At 32.9% G+C, this 19,330-nt stretch overlaps 1 protein-coding gene and 1 non-coding gene across 2 annotated transcripts; one reads left to right on the top strand and one right to left on the bottom strand.

Moving 5' to 3' along the window:
• The first annotated feature begins 474 nt into the window (after positions 1–474).
• On the top strand, positions 475–6,678 carry LOC7459760 (uncharacterized). Its single transcript, XR_008060276.1, has 2 exons — positions 475–1,359; positions 3,761–6,678. It is a non-coding gene; the product is annotated as an uncharacterized LOC7459760 (transcript).
• Positions 6,679–9,282: 2,604 nt separating this feature from the next.
• Positions 9,283–12,837, bottom strand: LOC7459759 (protein TIFY 6B). The gene is made up of 7 exons (XM_002314757.4): positions 12,553–12,837; positions 11,600–11,799; positions 11,057–11,247; positions 10,890–10,974; positions 10,451–10,778; positions 10,191–10,245; positions 9,283–9,692 (listed from the first exon to the last, which is right to left on the bottom strand). Exons 1-7 carry the CDS (start codon positions 12,638–12,640, stop codon positions 9,623–9,625), a joined length of 1,017 nt encoding a protein of 338 aa, XP_002314793.1. The 5' UTR covers positions 12,641–12,837; the 3' UTR covers positions 9,283–9,622.
• Positions 12,838–19,330: the final 6,493 nt, after the last annotated feature.

Genomic DNA, 19,330 nt, shown 5'->3' with positions numbered 1-19,330 from the left:
GGATTCTCTATCATTTCATGATTTATGATTCATCCACACAAGTACATAATTAACCATCTGATTTGATCACTGATCTATTATAACTTTTCGTAAAAAGAATTCGGGTCCTGAGTTCCGATTCCCGGCTCAGGTATAATTCTAGTGCTGGCCCTGGTTCCCTGTAAATTGATCAATTAGTATATAAATTTTAAAAAATAAATGAATTGATATACAATAAAAATATTTAACGAAATAATATATTTTTACTTGTTGCTAATGTCATGGTTAATAACTACAACAATTAATTAATATCATGATTTAGAATTATGACATCAATTATTTTGACCATTGTATTACTTATTAATTAATCCACGAACATTCTAAAACAAAAACACACAATTTTTTTATAAATAATATATATATTTATTTATTTATGTTTGTTATATTGAAATTTATTGTTTTAGGATCATAGTGACTCCTTTGTTGTAGGATCATCACCTCTCTTGATCACCTTCGTGCAAAGTCGTCGTCAATATCAATCAATCCCTTTTTCTTGTTACAGAACCTGGAGCTCAGATTTTGAATGAAGAGACTGAAAGATGTGGTTTGATGTATAGCTAAAGCTTATATACACAAAAAACTGCACGAAGTTGTTTCCTTTCCTCCTTAGGAATACTAATTGTTAATTTTACTAATTATGTGGGGATTCCTTATTTCCAACAATAAAATCCCAATTAAATTAGGATTCAAAATTTTCCATATGAAAATTCTCTACACTTTGTCCTATACACACACACACATGCAGGCGCACAAAAGAGTTGTATTGCAAGAAAGAAGAATAAGCAACGCTCTCCAAGGTGGAAGGACTTTTTTTTGTCGATTTTGTAGGTACGCAATAAATTGGGAACTCAATGGAAATTAATACCAAGGAGGAGGAAGAGCAACCAACGCAGTGGAAAAAACCAGACCTTTTTCGACATCTCAGAATGGAGTTACCATGTAAAAAACATTCCAGAGTTGCAAGGTAAACTCTTGTGGGATCAGTTTTGCCAACATCACCTTATGGAGGAAGTACTGATTCACTAGGTGGAAGCAGATCAAGCCCTTCGGTTTCAGGAATCAATACTTCAAATTTTGTGTTACGAAGTGGCTATACTTGCCAACAACTTTCTTGCTTGTTGATCCAAGCCTGTGGTCTCTTACTAGCGCAGCTCCCTCCTGACTTTCATGTGCAACTTTATATGGAGGCATCGCGTATAATAAAAGAGAGCTGGTGGCTTACTGATGGCAAAAGGTCACTTGGGGAACTGGACTCTGCTGTTGGCTATGCTTTGTTGGATCCAACATGGGCTGCTCAGGACAACACCTCAACAGCCATTGGTATGCTATTTAATTTGTCGTCTAGTTCTGTTCCTTTTTCTTTTTTTTTTTGTTATTCTCAAAATGCTCAGGTGCCCAAATTTTCATAATTATGCTAATTTTTTAATTAAAATGTTGTTGAACTCTGGCCATTCCTAAATTCTCTGAACTTGAGCAATGAGCACCAACTATCTTTAATCATGCAAAACCTGAACGGTTAGAAAGGTTTAATGACCTTTACCGACTTTTGCTGATGATTTTAAAGCAAGCCATCTTGTTAATTCTGTAGCCCAAGTCATGTTTGTCAATAGTACACAGCGATATACATTTACATACCATGTTGGTGACAATGCAGTCATTGCATCTCGAGTATAACCTTGAAGAAATGGTGGGAGATGACACAGTGTGTTTGGACAGCAGTAGTAGAGGTCTAAATGAATCCAAGGTCATGTGGAACACACCCACAAGTCCTTGTGATGCAGGACACGGAGAGGAATGTAGAAATAGAGGAAATAAGGAGGAGAGGAGAAGAAAGGTGCAAAGGAAGTGAGGATAGGAGGAGCGGGGATACAGAAGAGAAGAAGAACAGGGAGGCCATGATTTTCTCAAAATTTGATATCAATTCAACTACTACTTGATATAATAATAGATAGATATCCTTATAGAGGCACCAAAACCCTAAAATATAAAAAAGTAACAAACATATTGAAATCCCTAAATACTTCTAAATATTACAATAGCCTGAAAATAACTGTAGATTATAAATTAAGAAACACTAAAGCCAAACATGATCTCTAATTTTGCTATAACAAATATAACAAAACCTTCCTTTCATTCTCCATCACTTGGTGGTGGTATGGGCAAGTCAAGAGAATGGTTAAGAAAGCTACCGCATTCTGAAGATGGTGAGGCTCTCGAAAATATAAGATGGCGAAGAGAGAAGCTAAGAAAGAACTTAGCGAAGGCTTACGGTAAATCCTTAAGCAACTCGCACCAAATTCTGGGCACAAGGGAGGTGAGAAAGAGATGTGCAAGTTAGCATGACTAAAAGAAAAGAGGGGTAGAGATTTTAACCAAATAAGTGCATTAGAGATAAAAATTAAAATGTTTTGACGGGAGACAATAAGGTCAAAGAGAGATGGTGAGGCTATTTGACCAGGTCATGAAAATGAATTTGGTGATCATAGGATTCCATTGGAAAACAAGAACTTCAACTATCCTCGAAGAATTAAATCTTCTAATGTCAAAAAAGCTTTGAAGAACATGAAAATAAAGAATTTCTCATCTCCTTGAACAGCATGTGGTATCCCTTTAACGGTTTGGAAATGCCTTGGGGAGGTTGGGGGACTTGGCTAACCTAATTGTTCAGTGTATCGTGAACTCTTGGAAGATGCCAAATGAATGAAGAAGTACCTTGGTCCCTCTCTTCGAGAACAGGAGGCATCTTTAGTTGGACAAACTTCTGGCCATTAAAGTCACACAAAGAAACTATAGAAAATGGGTGGCATAACACTATAAAAGTGTGTTGAGAACCAATTTGTTTTCGCATCCGGTAAATCAACAATGCAGTCAATCTTTGTATTGAGAATGATCAACAACGGAGTTCTTCTATCTTTAAATTTTAGTTTTGTTAACAAAGGTTTTCATATTTCTTGCAGCCATTTCCTAATCAAGTATTATCATTAAATGCCAGTATCCCAGATATATGCCATTCGTATCATTTTGAATTAAAAAATCGTTCTTGTACATCTTGCCCTTTCGTCCCCAGTGAATGGTGGCAGATGAATGAATATTAGAGTTCAAATCTTATGGAATATTTTGTTCTTGTGGATAAGATATCCTAAGCATGCTACAACAAAAGTCCAACACGATAGGGGGCACTTCGCGAAATGGATACAATTAGGCAGTGTAGGATACTTATTAGAAAGGTCTTCCACTTGATGATCTACCCAATATTGGTGTTTCTGTTGCTGGTTATTAATGGATCAGATCTATAACCAAGACAAATTGTCATAGTCAAATAAACATTTGACAACTGAGGTTTTTATACAAGAGCCAGGCATTTTAAGGGCGCCTTCCATTATATTGGTCACCCGGCGATGACTGATGATTAAGGTTTTCATTCAAAAAAAAAAGGAGGAACAACTTAAAAGTTTCTCAGGAAGTAAATCCATTCTGCGGAATCTGTTAGTTTGATGTAGTTTATGCTTATGACCAGCATAGAGAAGCCAAAAAACTAAAACTAAAATGCTGTTGTTAGGGGTTTATGAAGAGTTTTTAGATCAATACAAATGTTATATCTGCAAATGAACTTGAATAGTTGAAACTGTCTAAATCTGTAATCGTCGCCTATTTTATCTAGAAAATATCAGGTACTTGTGTCTTGTGCGCTGATTCATTGTTATAAATATCGTATTGCCAGGTAACATGATCGCCCTGCTACATTCTTTGTTTAGCAACCTCCCACGGGAATGGCTAGAAAGAACACAGGCTATCATTAAACATCTCAGGCCGCTAACATCAGTTGCAATGTTGAGGATAGCATTCCGTATAATGAGTCCATTGCTCCCAAGACTTGCTAATGCTCACACGCTCTTCAATAAGGTATAAAAGCTACTCATTAGTTTCTATCTCCTCTTAAATGTTCACTAGGTGAGATTGTGATTATGACATGTCCATGGCCAACTCGTTGTGCCTTGTTTACTCTGTGATGAACTATCCCACCATGCTTGTACCATGAATTTCTTGAGTTGTTAAATCTACAAAATTTGTAACTAGGTAAATAAGCTGAAAAATGCTGGAGCTTTAGTTTTTCTGGTGCCATATCTTTATCACTAAAGTCATCATACCTTGTGATGGAGGACAGCTTAGGATTAATGTCCACAAAAGATTCATGTGAGCTAGGGTTAGTGCTTGTTGGATTAGGTTTGTGTAGGATTTGCTTAGACAAAATAGGATGGAACAGAACTGTTAACAGTAACTCCGATACAGTAGCAGCAGACCTTCAAGGCAAGGAAGAATAATTGGGGGAAAATAGAACAACAAGAGTTGGAAGAAAAACTCTAGGCTCCTAAGCTTCAAAAAATCTTTGAACTCAATTTTATTTCATAATTCACCTCTAAGGTAAACAGCGTGATTCTGTAATTCTTTTCGGTCTATTAATATGATTTCTTTATCTGAAAAAAGGAACAGCAAAATAGATGCATAACTAATCCTTACTTGACTGGGTGAGCATTAGAATAGGAATATATACTATTAAAGATTGAGACACCAAATTCCTAAGCAAGGCTAGGACCTTCTAGTAAATCAAAATTTCAAATATCCTTGTTGGAATATGCAGAACTTATAGTTCTGCCCCTGCTTAAAAAAATCACCCGTAACTTAGAACATTAAACCCCAAACCAAGAAATCTACACTTCTTGATTGATGAATAACCAATTGATCGAGCCTTGGGTTTGAGGTTCATTTTTTAGTTTGAAAAAATAGCCACCCCATCGCCTTATGTAGAGTTGGCAAGTTGATAGTGTGATGTAGAATGATACGAGATGCGTCTTGAATTTGTTGACTCGACTTGCTCCATGAAGTGACAGGGTAAATTAAACAGGAAATGAAAAAAAAAGATGAAAAAGAAAAGGAGAGGAGAGAGGGAGAGGGAATCCTGATGGTTGCCAAGGTATTGGGCTGATAAGCCTTGACCAGTGCTGTTTTTCCTCTTAATTTAGCAAATCTGATCTTAAGTTTTTAGGTAGAAAGTAGGTGGGGATGTAAATTTGAATCAGATGGTAGCAAGTAGAAGATGCCAATAGACAACAGAGGATGAATTGAGGAAGGACAGGTGAGATGAAGAGAATTGTTAGGAAAATGACTTTCGATGTGGAACAACCTTTACATACTACCCAAGTCTGGTGAAAACACTATACCCCAATTTAAGAACAGGGTCTATTGTATCAGGTGCATCATTCTCCTTCACGTAATATGCTTTATCTGATTTGGTCTACACAAGGGTGGTTGTTTTTGGGAAGTGGGGGTAAAGACTAGAAACTATTGATTTACAAGACTGCTTTGGATAATCATATATAAAATTATTAGGTCTTAAAGAACTTGATTGCAGTGACCTGCGCACAAACACAGGAATCCATGTGATTTTGTCTTAGGGCTTGCATCAATGAAAATGACGAAATCTTGTTATATTACAAAGGGGGAAGATCAAATGCAATAATTGTTACCTGAATCTGGTGAACCCCATGTGCGAAAAGACAAGAAAAAACACATTAATAGCCAAAAGGGAGGAATCCCAGCTGCTAATCACATTATCACTGTAGACATCATGCAATTTTCCATTTTATTACCCCCAGTTTTTCATGGCTATATCATGAAGTAAGTCAGATAAAGGAATTGAAGGCACGGCATTGCAGTCTTTTGTCAATGATGATGATTTTATGAATCTTGGACTTTTATTTTCTATATGGTGCTTGAAGTCTGAGTGAAACTTTTGTTGGTTTCTTTTATCTTATACATGGTGGCGCCCCTTTGTTGCCTTCCAGCATATATTAATTTTTCACTTGTGAAGAGGAGCAAAAAAAAAAAGGCAAGAATCATGATGGTCACACACAAATTTGACCATAAGAACCTTGCCTTTTTTCAAATTATTTTCGTCGTTCTGCCAAGTCAATTAACAGTTTTGAAATCCTTGTTTCACCATGAGGACATTGCCTTCTGAATATTCTCTTACTGGTTTGGGTTCATAATTCCCTTTTATGTTTGATTTTTCTCGACCATCTTTTTTCAGACCCTCTCGTTGCTTTTAAATACAATGGTTGATGTTTTTGGGAGGAGTTCACAGACATCAACTGCTGTTGAAGCATCAGAAATTGCAGATCTCATTGACTTTCTGCGAGTGCAAGCTTCTTGGAACTTTCTTTTATATGCTTTGAAATTCTATGTGTTCAAAGAATTTACTTTAACAAAACTCTTGTGTGTGTCAGCCATCATGTTGTCCATTATGAAGGGCAGGGAGGTCCTGTCCAGCCTAACAGCAAGCCTAAATCAGAGGTTCTTGCCCTTTGTGGGAAGGCAGCAGAAAGTCTACGTCTAGATTTACAGCATCTTCTTTCCCACTTGAAACCTGACACGAATTCTTCCATATATGCTGCCACTCATCCAAAGCTGGTCCAGGATCCCCCATGTCCTTTGGGTTTAAGCATTCTTCATGAGCCGATCATGAGATGGCTATACCCTCTTAATTGAACTAGCTCTATATCCTCTGGGTTCTTCATACAGCAGATTAATTTTGACATGTTATAAATATCTTTATATAATAAATATGAATAGATTAATTTATATCTTTTCATATATATATATATATATATATAACCCACAGCAAAATAATATGCCAAAAAGAAAAATCAAAACACAAAATTAATGAGAACCATTCAAGTTTCAGAAAGGACAGCCATCTCATCCCTGTGTTTGAGCACGTGAATTTTGTGCACGCCACAACTGGAATTGGAATTATTCCACATGTCCGCCACGTTGCTTTCACTTCTCTCTTCTCCTTCCTCTCTCCTTTTTTTTTTTTTATCTTAAGAAAGAATCTATAACCGGCCCTTGCCATTATCAGTAGCCTGTATTAGAACCGTGCAAAACTAACCCATATACATCTATTTAACTTTTAACTGTAAAAGCCATTAGCAGGCTTAATAAATAATAAATTTTCTATCTTTAAATTATAAGAGATGAATTTAGAGGGTTTTTCTTACTTTGCTTGAAGTTACCGTAACTTCAATAAAAATTATTTATTTTTTTATAATCAAAATAAATAAAAAGACTCTTAACCTTGTACCATGGTTGTTGTAATTCTATCTAATTAGCTCTATGTGTGAAAAATGTTCGGTAACATTTTTATGCTAATATGACTTAAAATCCTCAATATATAGCTTCTAACTTTTGAGTTCTGAATAACTTTTAAAAAAATAATAATAATGCTTCATCACATCTGCCATCGACTTTGATGAAAAAACCTCCCAAAAGCTCTAACAAAGCCCAAAAGCCCTTTTCCCCAAAACTAGCCGAAAGCAATTTCGAAAGGCCGTGAAAGCTAACGCCCTTGTCAAGCCGAGCCTAAGTTTACTTAACAAAGAATACTCAGTGGACAAATCTAATCCATATGGCCCACCACGTGCCTAGCACAGGGCCAGAAAATTTGGTCCGGGCAACCATAAAACCTTGGAAGTTGAAATGAATTCTTCCTAATTCATAATGAAGCATTAGTAAAAATAACAAATATACTGCAGCCCCATTTATATTTTTTTATTCACCATTGAAGTGTTGTGATTTTTTTTATTTCACGTGAAGTTTTTTTTTTCATTACATCAGGGGTATTTTTTTTTATTCTATCTCTTGAGCGTTATAGATTTATTCTAGAGTATTTTTATATTTGAACAATAAAACAATTAAAATACCTCTAACGATGACATGTGTTTTTTTTTTTTGAATTGTCATCATAACTATTTTTTCTCTCTCTTTTTTTTTTCTTTCTCCAAATTCATGCCTGGCAAATAAAATTTTAAGGCAATCCCTTAGTTGGGGATGTTTAAATATCAATTCTTATTTTTTTGATTTGTTATTTTTATCATTGACTCTTTTGTAAGTTTTTGTTTAGTTTTTTCGATTTTATCTTTCAATTTAGATTTTTTATTTTTTCAAATTTGTTCTTGGTTCTTTTTTTTCCTTTATTTTTCTCTTATCACTTTTATAAACTTTCAATTATTTTTAATTTCATCCTTTAATCAAAATAATTAGTTTGTTAATTTTTTTAAAACTTTGTCCTCATTTTTTGGGTGATTTCTTCTTTTATTTCTTTTGTAAAATTAATTTTTCTTTTCAATTTAGCCCTTCAATTCAAATTATCCACCCTCTCATTTATTTTTTCTTCTTCAAATTTGATCCTCAAATATGCTATTTTATATTTTGTGTGTGATTGATCTTTTTTTTTTATCAATTTCATCATTTAATAGTTTTTTTTAAGATTTAAGATTCATGATTTTTTCATATTTGATACTTCTAATTAAATAACTTATGTCACAAGTTTTATGAGCCAAATATTGATTTTTTTAAAAATAGACTTCATGGTTTTCTTTGTTTACTTTTTTATAGGATTATCCTGATTTCATGGTATGATCTATGGATTTAGCGGATTAATTCAGGTAGGCTTGCTTTTTTTTTTCTTTTTTTTTCCTTTTAGTTACTTTTTTTCTCTTTGGAATCCTTTTTGTGTTATTGATTTTTTTTCTTCAATATTTGATTTATTAAGAATTGATTTTTTTTTTTAATATTTTGTGCTTTCAATCAAGTGTTGGCATCATTTTTTTTTACTTATTTTTCTCTTCGTCTCATATTTTAACATTGGTTTTTTCTTATATTGAGTTTCGTGATTTTCTTCATTTTCCTTTTCGATCTCGTAACTTGATTTGCAGGTTTGGCACAAGTTGATTTGAGCAGGTTCAAGTTTTTTTTTTGGCTTGTAATTACTATTTTTTTTATCCTTTTGTATGTTAAGTTTTGTTTTTTTAATTCATCATTCAACATCTGGTTTGTCGAGGATTGGGCTTTAAGTTTTTTTCAATTTAATTGTTTTTTATCAAATTAATCAAGTCACGAGGTTAATAGATTAACATAAGCCGAGATTTTCTTTTTTTTTTTGCTTTTTTTTTTTGCTTTTATCATTCATCATTGTTTTTTTTTTAAAAAAAAAAAGACTCATGCCAGCTTAACATTGTTTTGTTTCTTTTTATCCGACAAAGCAGTCACATAGCTACTGTGTGTGTGTGTGAATTGAGACAGAGAGAGAGAGAGAGAGAGAGATATGGTCTTATGTTGTTTCAAATATGAAAGGAGGTTGCTTAGCTATAAAGAAAGGCTATGTAATTATTACAAACTGGAAAGTTGTATAAAAATTATGCTAATAGAATTTTAATTATGCTATAAATGTGCTTAATATCACCTAATCTTAGAAGCAAAGAATCCGAGAGCATTAAAAGAAAGCGAAATGACAAGAAATGGGCGGAAAACCCTACGCTTACTATATACGAGAGAGAGTTAAGTTTGGCAATCAAACAGAGTCATGATTACAGTTATTCTATGAAACAAAACACGTACTGACACCTTTAACTTGCTGCACAAAATCTCAACAATTCCCTTCTGCTTTGGCTTTCATTGTATGTTGTTACTCTCCTTCTTGCCAAGAGAGAACTAGTTCCAGCTGCGGAGGTTGCGAAGGAATTAATTAGTAGGGTTCGGGGTTGGCAAAATCTGGAGATTTCTTGCTGAGGTTGTATGGCTCTGCATTCGTCGCTCTGCATGCACAAAAAACTGCCTCAATTCAGGAGCCGGATGATTTAGTTGAGCTAATCATTGCATCAATAATATCACTTCATTGAAATTCAATTTTTCCAATATAGTAAAGGTTGTAGCATAGTTTCTACTTTCCCCTTCTTCTTTTTTTGAAAAATTGTTTCTTTATTGTTGATAAATACGCCCCTCAAACCCAAAGCAAACGAAAAGCAGGCTTTGAAAATTCTGAAGCAAACTCCAAACAAATGCATCTCCAACTCCAGGCCCAAACAACATCTTTAAAACCATTCAGTTTTTCGAAACGGCCTGAAGGTATAATTATCACAAAGACAAAAATACTTAGCCTAGCTAAATTACATGCGTCTTACATCCCCGCAGGTCCTTGCTTTGGCTTACCATCTAAAGTGTATTTGTTAATAATTCTCAAAAAGATTTGAGCATTAAGGTCAAAGTGAAATTTAAAACAAGTATCTTTCATTCTTATTTGAGTTAGAACTCACCTTTCCTTGCGTTTCTCTAAAAACCGAGCCAGGGATGCTTTTCGAGCCTGAGGGACTGCAGTGACAGAGATTGGGCATTGATTATACATTGCAGATGAAGATAAAAAAAAAAAAAAAAAAAAAAAAAACCTAATTTGTAGACCATGCAATAGACTCTCAATGAATGTGCAACATAATTTAGAAATCTTTTTGTCGGAACATCTTCATGGAGGCAATATATATTAGAACACCACTTTCAAGAGAGAAAAGAGAGATCATACCAGATGGTATCATGGTGGTTGTAGCAACAGATCCCACTACATTTCCTGTCTTTGGATGATCTGGTTTAATAACAGGAATGGTCACAGGTCCAGTGGTTTTGGTTGCCATGATTTCCTCGGTACTAGTTGACCCACTCCCTGACTGGGCACCTGTATGTGATGGGCTTGAGAGACTAGAGCATGGTGGAGTAGACATGATAGGTTGGTTCACGGGACTAACATCAGCTGCTGCTGGCTTTGAGCTAAATGCCTGGACTTGGACTTTTGGCTGTGCCGATTTGGATGAAATGGAAGACCCATTTCCAGCCAAGAACATGATTGCCTGAGCCTGGATAGGATTCCGTAAAGAAACCAGATTTAGGATTGCCATCTCCAATTAGACAATAAATTAACTACTGCACACATTTATGTGGAGAAGAGAGAGGCAGAAAGAGAAAACCTTCTCAGGGGATATATCATCATAGACGTTGACTGCGCCAGCATAAAAGATGGTCAATTGAGCAGGAGACCCATATGCTTTGACACTGTTCCAATAAACATATTCAATTAATGTTTGTTGTTAGAAAAGTTTGTGTGTGTTCATTTCAAGCATAAAGTGATACTTACCTTGAGTCTGTTACCCCAGCAACAGGACCAACCATGGGAAGAATTGAATGTGGAGCTGTGACAGGAAATCCTCCAAGCAACTGTGGCTTCATGGTAGTCCCAAACATATTCTGACCAGTGGCTGGATAATGATTGTTGAAGAAAGGGTTGCCCGTAGAGATTGAAATTGCATGATTGGCGACCGGAAACATCTTCATATCATGAGGATGGTGCACAGAGTGCACATCATGTTGCGCAGGAAAAGCAGTTGGTGAAAAATGAGTCTTACCTTGTCTATTGAGATTGAATAATTTCTAAATGGTGAAAATCCATGGAGAAATAATGACAGTAGTTCACACTTGGTGATAAACCAGTCTCTTTAGTCCGAGCACCCAGGGAAATAATCATCCAGCTCATTTTAAATAGTAAATGAAAGGGATAAAGTTTGTTCCTTCAGTATTCCTAATTCAGACTCATCTGATAAGTTGTTTGTGCCAGGGAACTTCATTAACTAATGCCTAACCACGTAAAAATAATACGAAACACAGGAAAACTATACCATACCTGGATTTCAGCAGCAGAACGTTTTTGACCAGGATCACATGCGTCTGCACTTAAGACAGACATGAATCCAGAGGACACCAAGGCATCAGATTCAATCGTTTTGGTCTTATCTTCTTGAGCAGCCTTGAAAGACATCAAGTTATGAAGGGTAGAGACCTTGTTGGAGAAGGGCCAATGCATCCCTGAACCCTTAGTAAATCCTATGAATATCAACAAAAAGATTAGAAACCCACGCAACCTTTTAATTCAAAACAAATCCAGGAACCTTTTCTCTAACACTCAACTTTGGTCAGATATCAAATTAGAAATGAATAAATTAGGAAAGAAAATTCAAACTGTCTGAATCAGACTCCAGATGGACACTCTTTAGAGTTAAATTGGAAAAATCAAGCTTAAGCTTTGTGTATACTCCAAATTTTCTTGTTGCAATAAACAGGTAAGCATATACCATTTATTAAAGATCAATATAAACAGTCACTGATACCAGATTGAATCTTTATCTCACAGATATAATCCCATCAACAACAAATAAATGGCTACACACTTACATATATGCATATATATTGGTTAAACAGGTAAATACTACAGTATCGAAAAAATAAATTTAGCAAAGAAGCAAGAGATTTCTTAATGATATCAAACAAGAATTCTTATCGAGTTTTTAAGCAAAAAAGCTCCATAATTTGTTAATAGTATGAACCAACTACTCTTTCTTTCCTTTTATTCAATTCAAACATCACAGTCACAGCTGCACCAGCCATGCACTCATAATTAGCAAGGTACAAGAAAAGGAGAATTTTCCAAATGAAAAACAAAAGCAAAGCCACAATTTCATTTCAAAACTAACTCAAAATACATCAAACAAAAACAACATACACAAGTTAATATTAATGCAAGAATCACAAAAGAAACCAAAAAAAAATAACTTTTTTATGACAAGAAGAAGAAGATACCTATATCTTTACACCCATCAGAGCTAATCTCCTCCTTCACCACAGCCGACGGTTTCTTTGAACTCAAACCCAAAAAATCTCTTTCCATTTTCAAAGGAACAAGCTACTACAAAGAGAATTCAGCTCAAACCCACCTCGAAAAACAAACCCAAAGACCATACAAGATTAATCAATCAATTCCTTGCCTCTACAAAAAACCAAACGTTATGGGGAGAGGAAGGAGAGAGAGAGAACCACACAAAAGCTTAGAGTAAAGGGGGAGAGAATTTTTTAAGGTTTTATAAGATCTGGACCGTTAATTTCTTAAGAGTTATCAGAAAACAAGGAGTGAGAGTTACCGGTTTATCCAGTATGGTTACTGGTTTGTCCGGTATCCTACCACGTGCGAAACTCTTTTAAGTCACCCATTGCCCTTGCTAGGGGCCCACTTGTCGGTGGTAACGCTTTCTTCGACTGAGAGTCTGACACGTGTATTTGTCACGTGATGATTTTCTCTTTGCGGGTTAATGAGCTGATATTTTTTTTAATTGCCGTCTTATCTCATATCTGTGACTTGATATACTGAGATAACAAAATTCTCACGAGAAATTAGTAAAGAGTGAAATGGAATTCATCTCAAGCTTTTATTTTCCTGTAAACTAGTTTTTGCGTCGCTCCGCTACCTTTTTGTTTTTAGTTAAAAATAGATATGCATTTGTTTGTCAAATTCGCCTAACAAATAACTATTTAATTTACAAAAACTAAAGGGTTTGGGAAAGTAAACGATTGTTTCCCCATATTCATTCCACTACGTTATTCATCGTGTTTTTTTACTATTATTGATTTTTTGTTATGATTTTTCTAAAAAAAATTATATTTTATTAATTTTATCTTTTAATATTGAAATGGTTGAAGATTTAGCTTCGTAATTTTTTTATTATTTTACCTTGTTGTAGGATTAGTGTAGTTTGCGACTTCTCCTAGTTTACGGGTTTGATGCGGTGTTTTCTTTTTCCTTTTCTTTTATAATTGAACTTGAATCTTTTTCTAGTTTATCTTTTTTTCTCGTAAAGTTAAGAAAAAATAGTTTTAGAGAAAAGTCATGTTATTAAACTTTATAAAATAACAGAAACTAAAGGATGTAGAGAAACCATTGTTCACTCATACCCATTGCATTGTGGATTACAATGTTTTGCTTCTTTTTTTTTTCCTTTCATAATTGAATTTTTATTATGATTTAAAAAAAAATTGTCGATTTTATTATTTAATATTGTGATGGTTTAGAATTTGGCTTCATAATTTTTTTTATTTTATCTTTTTGCAGGGTTACGTGGTTTGCGGGGTTTTTTAAAGTAAATGAGAGTGACTCAATTTACGGGTTTGGTAAATGTCTTCTTTTTTTTAATTGAACTTGGTTTTTTTATTGTCTATTTTTTTATCATATAGTTAAAAAGAAAACTACTTTGAGAGAAAATTCAAGTTATTAAACTTTATAAAGTTTAAGGACGTGTTCACAGGTTTGGTTGATTGACCTAGTTTGTGAGTCTTGTGAGTTTAACTTTTTTTAATTAATTTTTGTTTTCAATTTCATCATTGGATATTAGGTTAACTGGAAATTCAATTTTATAATTGATTTCGTTTTGCTTTCTATGAGACTATCCTGGCCTAAAAAAATGTTTGAGTACTGGGTTGTTATTCGATTTAGCGATCATTTATTTTTGTTATTATGTAGTTAAATAAAAAATAATTTCAAAAAAAATACAAATTATAATATCAGTAAAGTTCATAACCCGGTTCACGGGTTTTGTGTGCTAGCCTAAGTTATCCAATTCACAAGTTTTACGAGTCTACCCATCGAGAAAATATGTTTTTTTTTGTCCTTTAATTGTTTTCACTTTTTTTCAATGTTGTCCTTCAATATTTTTAGGCTAGCGCTTAATTTTGTTAGCATCTATTTTTATTATATAGTTTTTAAAAAAGTTATTAAACCCAATAGAGTTCATAACCAAGGTCACGGAGGAATCAAGATCGATCCAATTTGTTATTATCTCAATATTAAAAAAATAACATCTTTAATTTTTTTTAAAGTCAAACATTGTTTTTACCAATCATTAAGGTTGCATTTGGATTATGAAATCCATCAATTTAAGTCGGGCTATCTCCCATAGATTTTAACTGGAAACTCGAGTTAAACAAAGAGTTAAGTTGGGAGATTTCAAAATTAACCATTTTAGTCAGATTTAATAACACTATCAAAAAATTCTTCATACTCTTAATATCTTTTTTTTTACATTTAAAAAAATTTGATCTGACCGGTGACCCGTGACGGAGCCCCGGGCCATCCACTAGTCATACTTCTATTCAGTTTCATTATATTTAAAAAAAAAACAAAAATTCAGGCACTCAAACAAGTATTCAAAATAATTAGAGTTGACTTACATTAAATCAGTAATAGCAACAACATTAATAATAATCAATATATTTTAAATATATTTAGTGTCAAATAAGATAACATTTTTATGTATTTTGAGGGTTCTAAAACAATGAAATGGAAAATATTGGATGACATGTCAAAATGAGAATTTTTTTTTTCTATGATAGTTAAACGCCACTTCTTCTGTGGCTAAATTATTCCTTTAATCATACATATTTGTCAAGTAAACGCCCCAACACCTAGATGTTAAAGCCTTCCTTCACAGAGTCCTCGATTTCAATAAGCCATTTTTGTATCTGTGCGCGAGGTTAAATATGCCTTGATGTTAAAGAGGCACAGATATTTTTCTGCATATCTTATTGGTTTTTTAATATTTATACACAACGAAATTTTGTTTACATCATGCTTTCATAAACATGATTTTATTTTTTAAGTCGCATGTAAATAGAAGATAAAAATTGAAAATCATAGAGTTTGTCTAATAAATTATATTTAATTATCTGACGGGCATTATAAAAAAACGGAAGAAATTAAGTTGAAGAGATGATAAGAGAGCATTTGAAGAGAGGTTTAATTGTTTGATACTCATTATAACACAAGAGAATTGCTTAAAAGTTTTTCCTTAATTAGAAATATATTAAAATAATATTTTTATATATAAACATATTAAACTCGTTTAAAAATATCTAAAAAGTATTAATTTAATATTTTTTAAATAAAATACAACTTAAAATTATAACATTATAAAAACAGGTTATCAAAACAAAATCAAACACTCACTATAATAATAATAATAAAAAAGATAACAAATTAGAAACCCATCCAATCATGACAAAGACAATTAATAAATATGGAAAATTTTTATTTCATCCTTGTATTTAAAAATAAATTAATTAGTTAATCCCCTTGTCTTGAAAAACCTAACATTAAGTCTATATGCTTTTTTTATTATTATTAATATGAGTGTTTGGGCTAACTTAAGCGCACCTCGACTAATTTCACGGGTCCTGAAGTTAACGACCATGTAAACTTCTAGTGGTCATCATATTAACAACCACAGGGCTCAAACCTGAGATTACATGGAAAACATCAAACCTAAGACTACAGAGAAAGCAAACCCAGTGCATATGCTTTTTAATTTGGCTGTAACATGATATCTGTGTTGTTTTTTATCCTGATTCATCTTGACTAAACTATTTTTTTAATCATTCCTTGTTTGTAATCAGATTTTATACCCATTTTAATACGGAACTAACTCATACTTTTTTTTAAAAAAAAAGAGTAACTAGGAAAATCATTCAAAATACGGATTTAGTGGAGTGGTTACGGATACAAACTTGAGCTTTGCTGAGCTTGTATCTTTCGGATTCAATTCCTGCACTTCTTTGAATAATACAGTGTAAAGCAACTCTTTCCATTACGTCACAGCTAAGGAAATTGGATTCGTTGAATCTTTTAAACTTTAATCCATTAATTAAAAGAAACTACGGTGGGCAATCATGCTTCTATTTTTATTAAGCCAGACTGGCAAAATTTACTTCAATACTTAAACAACTGATAATCTTGATAAAGCTTTCCTTTTCTTTTTCTTTTTCTTTTTCTTTTTTAACCCCGTCCTCTCTTTATGCCTTTGTATTATTTTTTTCCCACAATTTAATATTTAAATTATTTTTTACCGGCAGGATAGGTTATTTTTGAACTTACCAAGTTAAATATGTGATGTTAATATAATTTTCACATTATTTAATTCTGTATTCAGATTAAATAAAAAATTAGATGAAGAGATTTTAAATTTGATGGGTTTAGCTAAATTTAAAAAAAATATGACTTAAATATTTTTATTATATTAAATAAATGTATAATTTGATGCACAGCACAGCATATACCTGTATACTAGCATTCACTAAATCATCATTGTCAAATGCATCTCGCCTTAAACATCGATTGTGATAGCAAAATATTGGGGGTGATACCTGGCAATAGAGGGAGAAACACACGCTTCCAAATCATGCTCTCTAGCAATCATTGGACTGTCACCCGCCTCTCAATCTTTAATTTCCTTATTACATCTCTCTTCTTATTCTTTTTTTATTGGTTCGAACTAATTTTCCTTCACTCTCCTCCTCGTTTTCCTTTTTTATTTTTCGCCATTTCTTTTCTAAATCAAGATATAGTCTTGAATTAGGTTGCTTTTCCTTCTTTTCAGAACGGAGTGGAGTATTCTCTTCCTTTTCCTTTTTCTTTGTTTTCTACATGATTATCTTTGGTGTTTAAACTTTTAAGTCTTGGTCTTGTTGAAGGGGGTATTTTTTTTTTTTTTAGTTTAACGTGGGTGTCCGGGCCAGCTTGCGTGCACCTCGACTAATCCCACGGACCTTGAAGTTAACGACCATATAAGCTTCCAGTGGCCATCATATGAGCAATCACATGGCTTGAATCTGAGACCACAGAGAAAACAAACCTCTTAATCTCAAACTCTTACCACTGGACCACCATCTAGATGGTTAAAGGAGGGTCACTTGATAGGTTTGGTAGTGCTACATCATCTAGACTTTAATTACACAGGAGTGGAAGTGGAAGTGGAAGGATAATTAATATTAAAAGAAAAAAAATCATATAGTAACCACAATAAAACTCTAATGAAAAAAGATGAACGAAAAACTCATTCAAAAAATGTAATGTTGGGTATTTTTTTATTGGGAAAAAAACAGTTAAGATGCTAATTACTTATTCTTTCACGTGATCTTGTCGGATATTTGAAATATAAAAGGTAAAAATCGTACTAGCATAATTTAGATGAAGATAATATTTGAGATTATGACATAGTGTTTTTTATTTTGAAATATATTAAAATAATTTTTTTATTTTTTAAATTTATTTTTATATTGACACATTAAAATAATAAAAACTCATAAAAAATTAATTTAAAACAAAAAAAATAAAAAATATTTCTAAACACAAAAACAAGCATACCCTAAATTAGTAAATAATCATTTTATCCCTGTGGGAAAATAAAAGGGGAAAACAAGTGAGAAAGGGAAAGGTTAAAAAGAAAAGTAGTGCAGATACCTTTATCCGGAAACACTTCCCTTCGTAAATTTATTTGAAAAAGAATTTTACCTTTTTTTATTAAGAAAAAAAGAAGAAACGTTCTGGCTTTTTTCAATTTCTCGCCTTATGTACCGTGCCGTCATTTCGTAAAAGCAACGGGCTGTGACGAGGCACAGGGGACAGATCTAAAACGTGTCACATAAACTATTCTTCGCTTAGAACTGTACCCACGTGTTGTCTGCCCGATCTTCAGCCAATTGTTACGTGCCACGTCAAAGATACCGTTTTCGCAGGTGACGTGTTAATACTCTCAGGACCCATCCCACGTGTCTCTGTTCCTGCCTCTCTGTAGTCTGTACAGGCAGTGGATTTTTTTATTTTCAGAAACCACGTGTAAAAAAAGAAAAGAACTGAATGTTTTGATTTGAGAAGAAATTATAGTGGTGGTTGAAAAAAATATATACTTATTTTTAATCATCACTTGTTACGAAGGGAAACAAAATTCGTTTATTTCTGAATAAAATTGCATATTTTTAATAGTACTTGTATATTATTAACTATAATTAGGTTTTTTTCTTCTATGGAAAAAATTAGAGCTTTTTTTAGTACTTAGTGGTATTGTGATGTTAATTGTTTTTTAAAGTGTTTTTTGTTTAGAAATATATTAAAATAATATATTTTTTATTTTTTAAAATTTATTTTTGACATCAATATATCAAAATAATTTAAAAATATCAAAATAAAATAATTTAAAAAGATTAAAAATAAAATAGTTTTTTTTAAATATATTACAACACAAAAATAAATAGATTTTTTTTTATCAAAATAACATGTTTAAAATATTGTGGAAAAACCTTTCGTTAATTTGTACATGGCTTTGAGAAAAATGGGCCTTTGGATGATAAAATATATATAGTAATTTCACGTTATTGCGAGGTGTTAAAGTATATTTTTCTGCACTTTATTTTCAACAGCATATTTTACTTTGCTTCTGAAAGCATCACTCTTCCATTTGCAACCTGCGTGTAAAACAACAGGTTCTGGTGGGACACGGAGATCGTGTAAATCAATTAAAACAATGATGCGATTGGTTCATCAAGATCATCAAAGTAATATAATGGAAAAGTAAGCTTGAAGCTTTTCCATGGAACAGAATGCAGTTTCAAAATTCAAAAAGGATACATGTGGGTTAGCCAATATCCGTGGTGATATATTATTTTTCAATTTGTTTCTAATTATTTTGATTGTTTTGTTTTATTTATTTTTAATTTAATTTTTCTATCCAAATCAATAGTATATTATTTTTACTAATTT

This window comes from Populus trichocarpa, chromosome 10 (genome assembly GCF_000002775.5).
Source record: "Populus trichocarpa isolate Nisqually-1 chromosome 10, P.trichocarpa_v4.1, whole genome shotgun sequence".
NCBI classification, from domain to species: Eukaryota; Viridiplantae; Streptophyta; class Magnoliopsida; order Malpighiales; family Salicaceae; genus Populus; species Populus trichocarpa.
The sequence above is the reverse complement of the archived record's forward strand: the minus strand, read 5'-3'. Positions and strand labels throughout refer to the sequence as shown.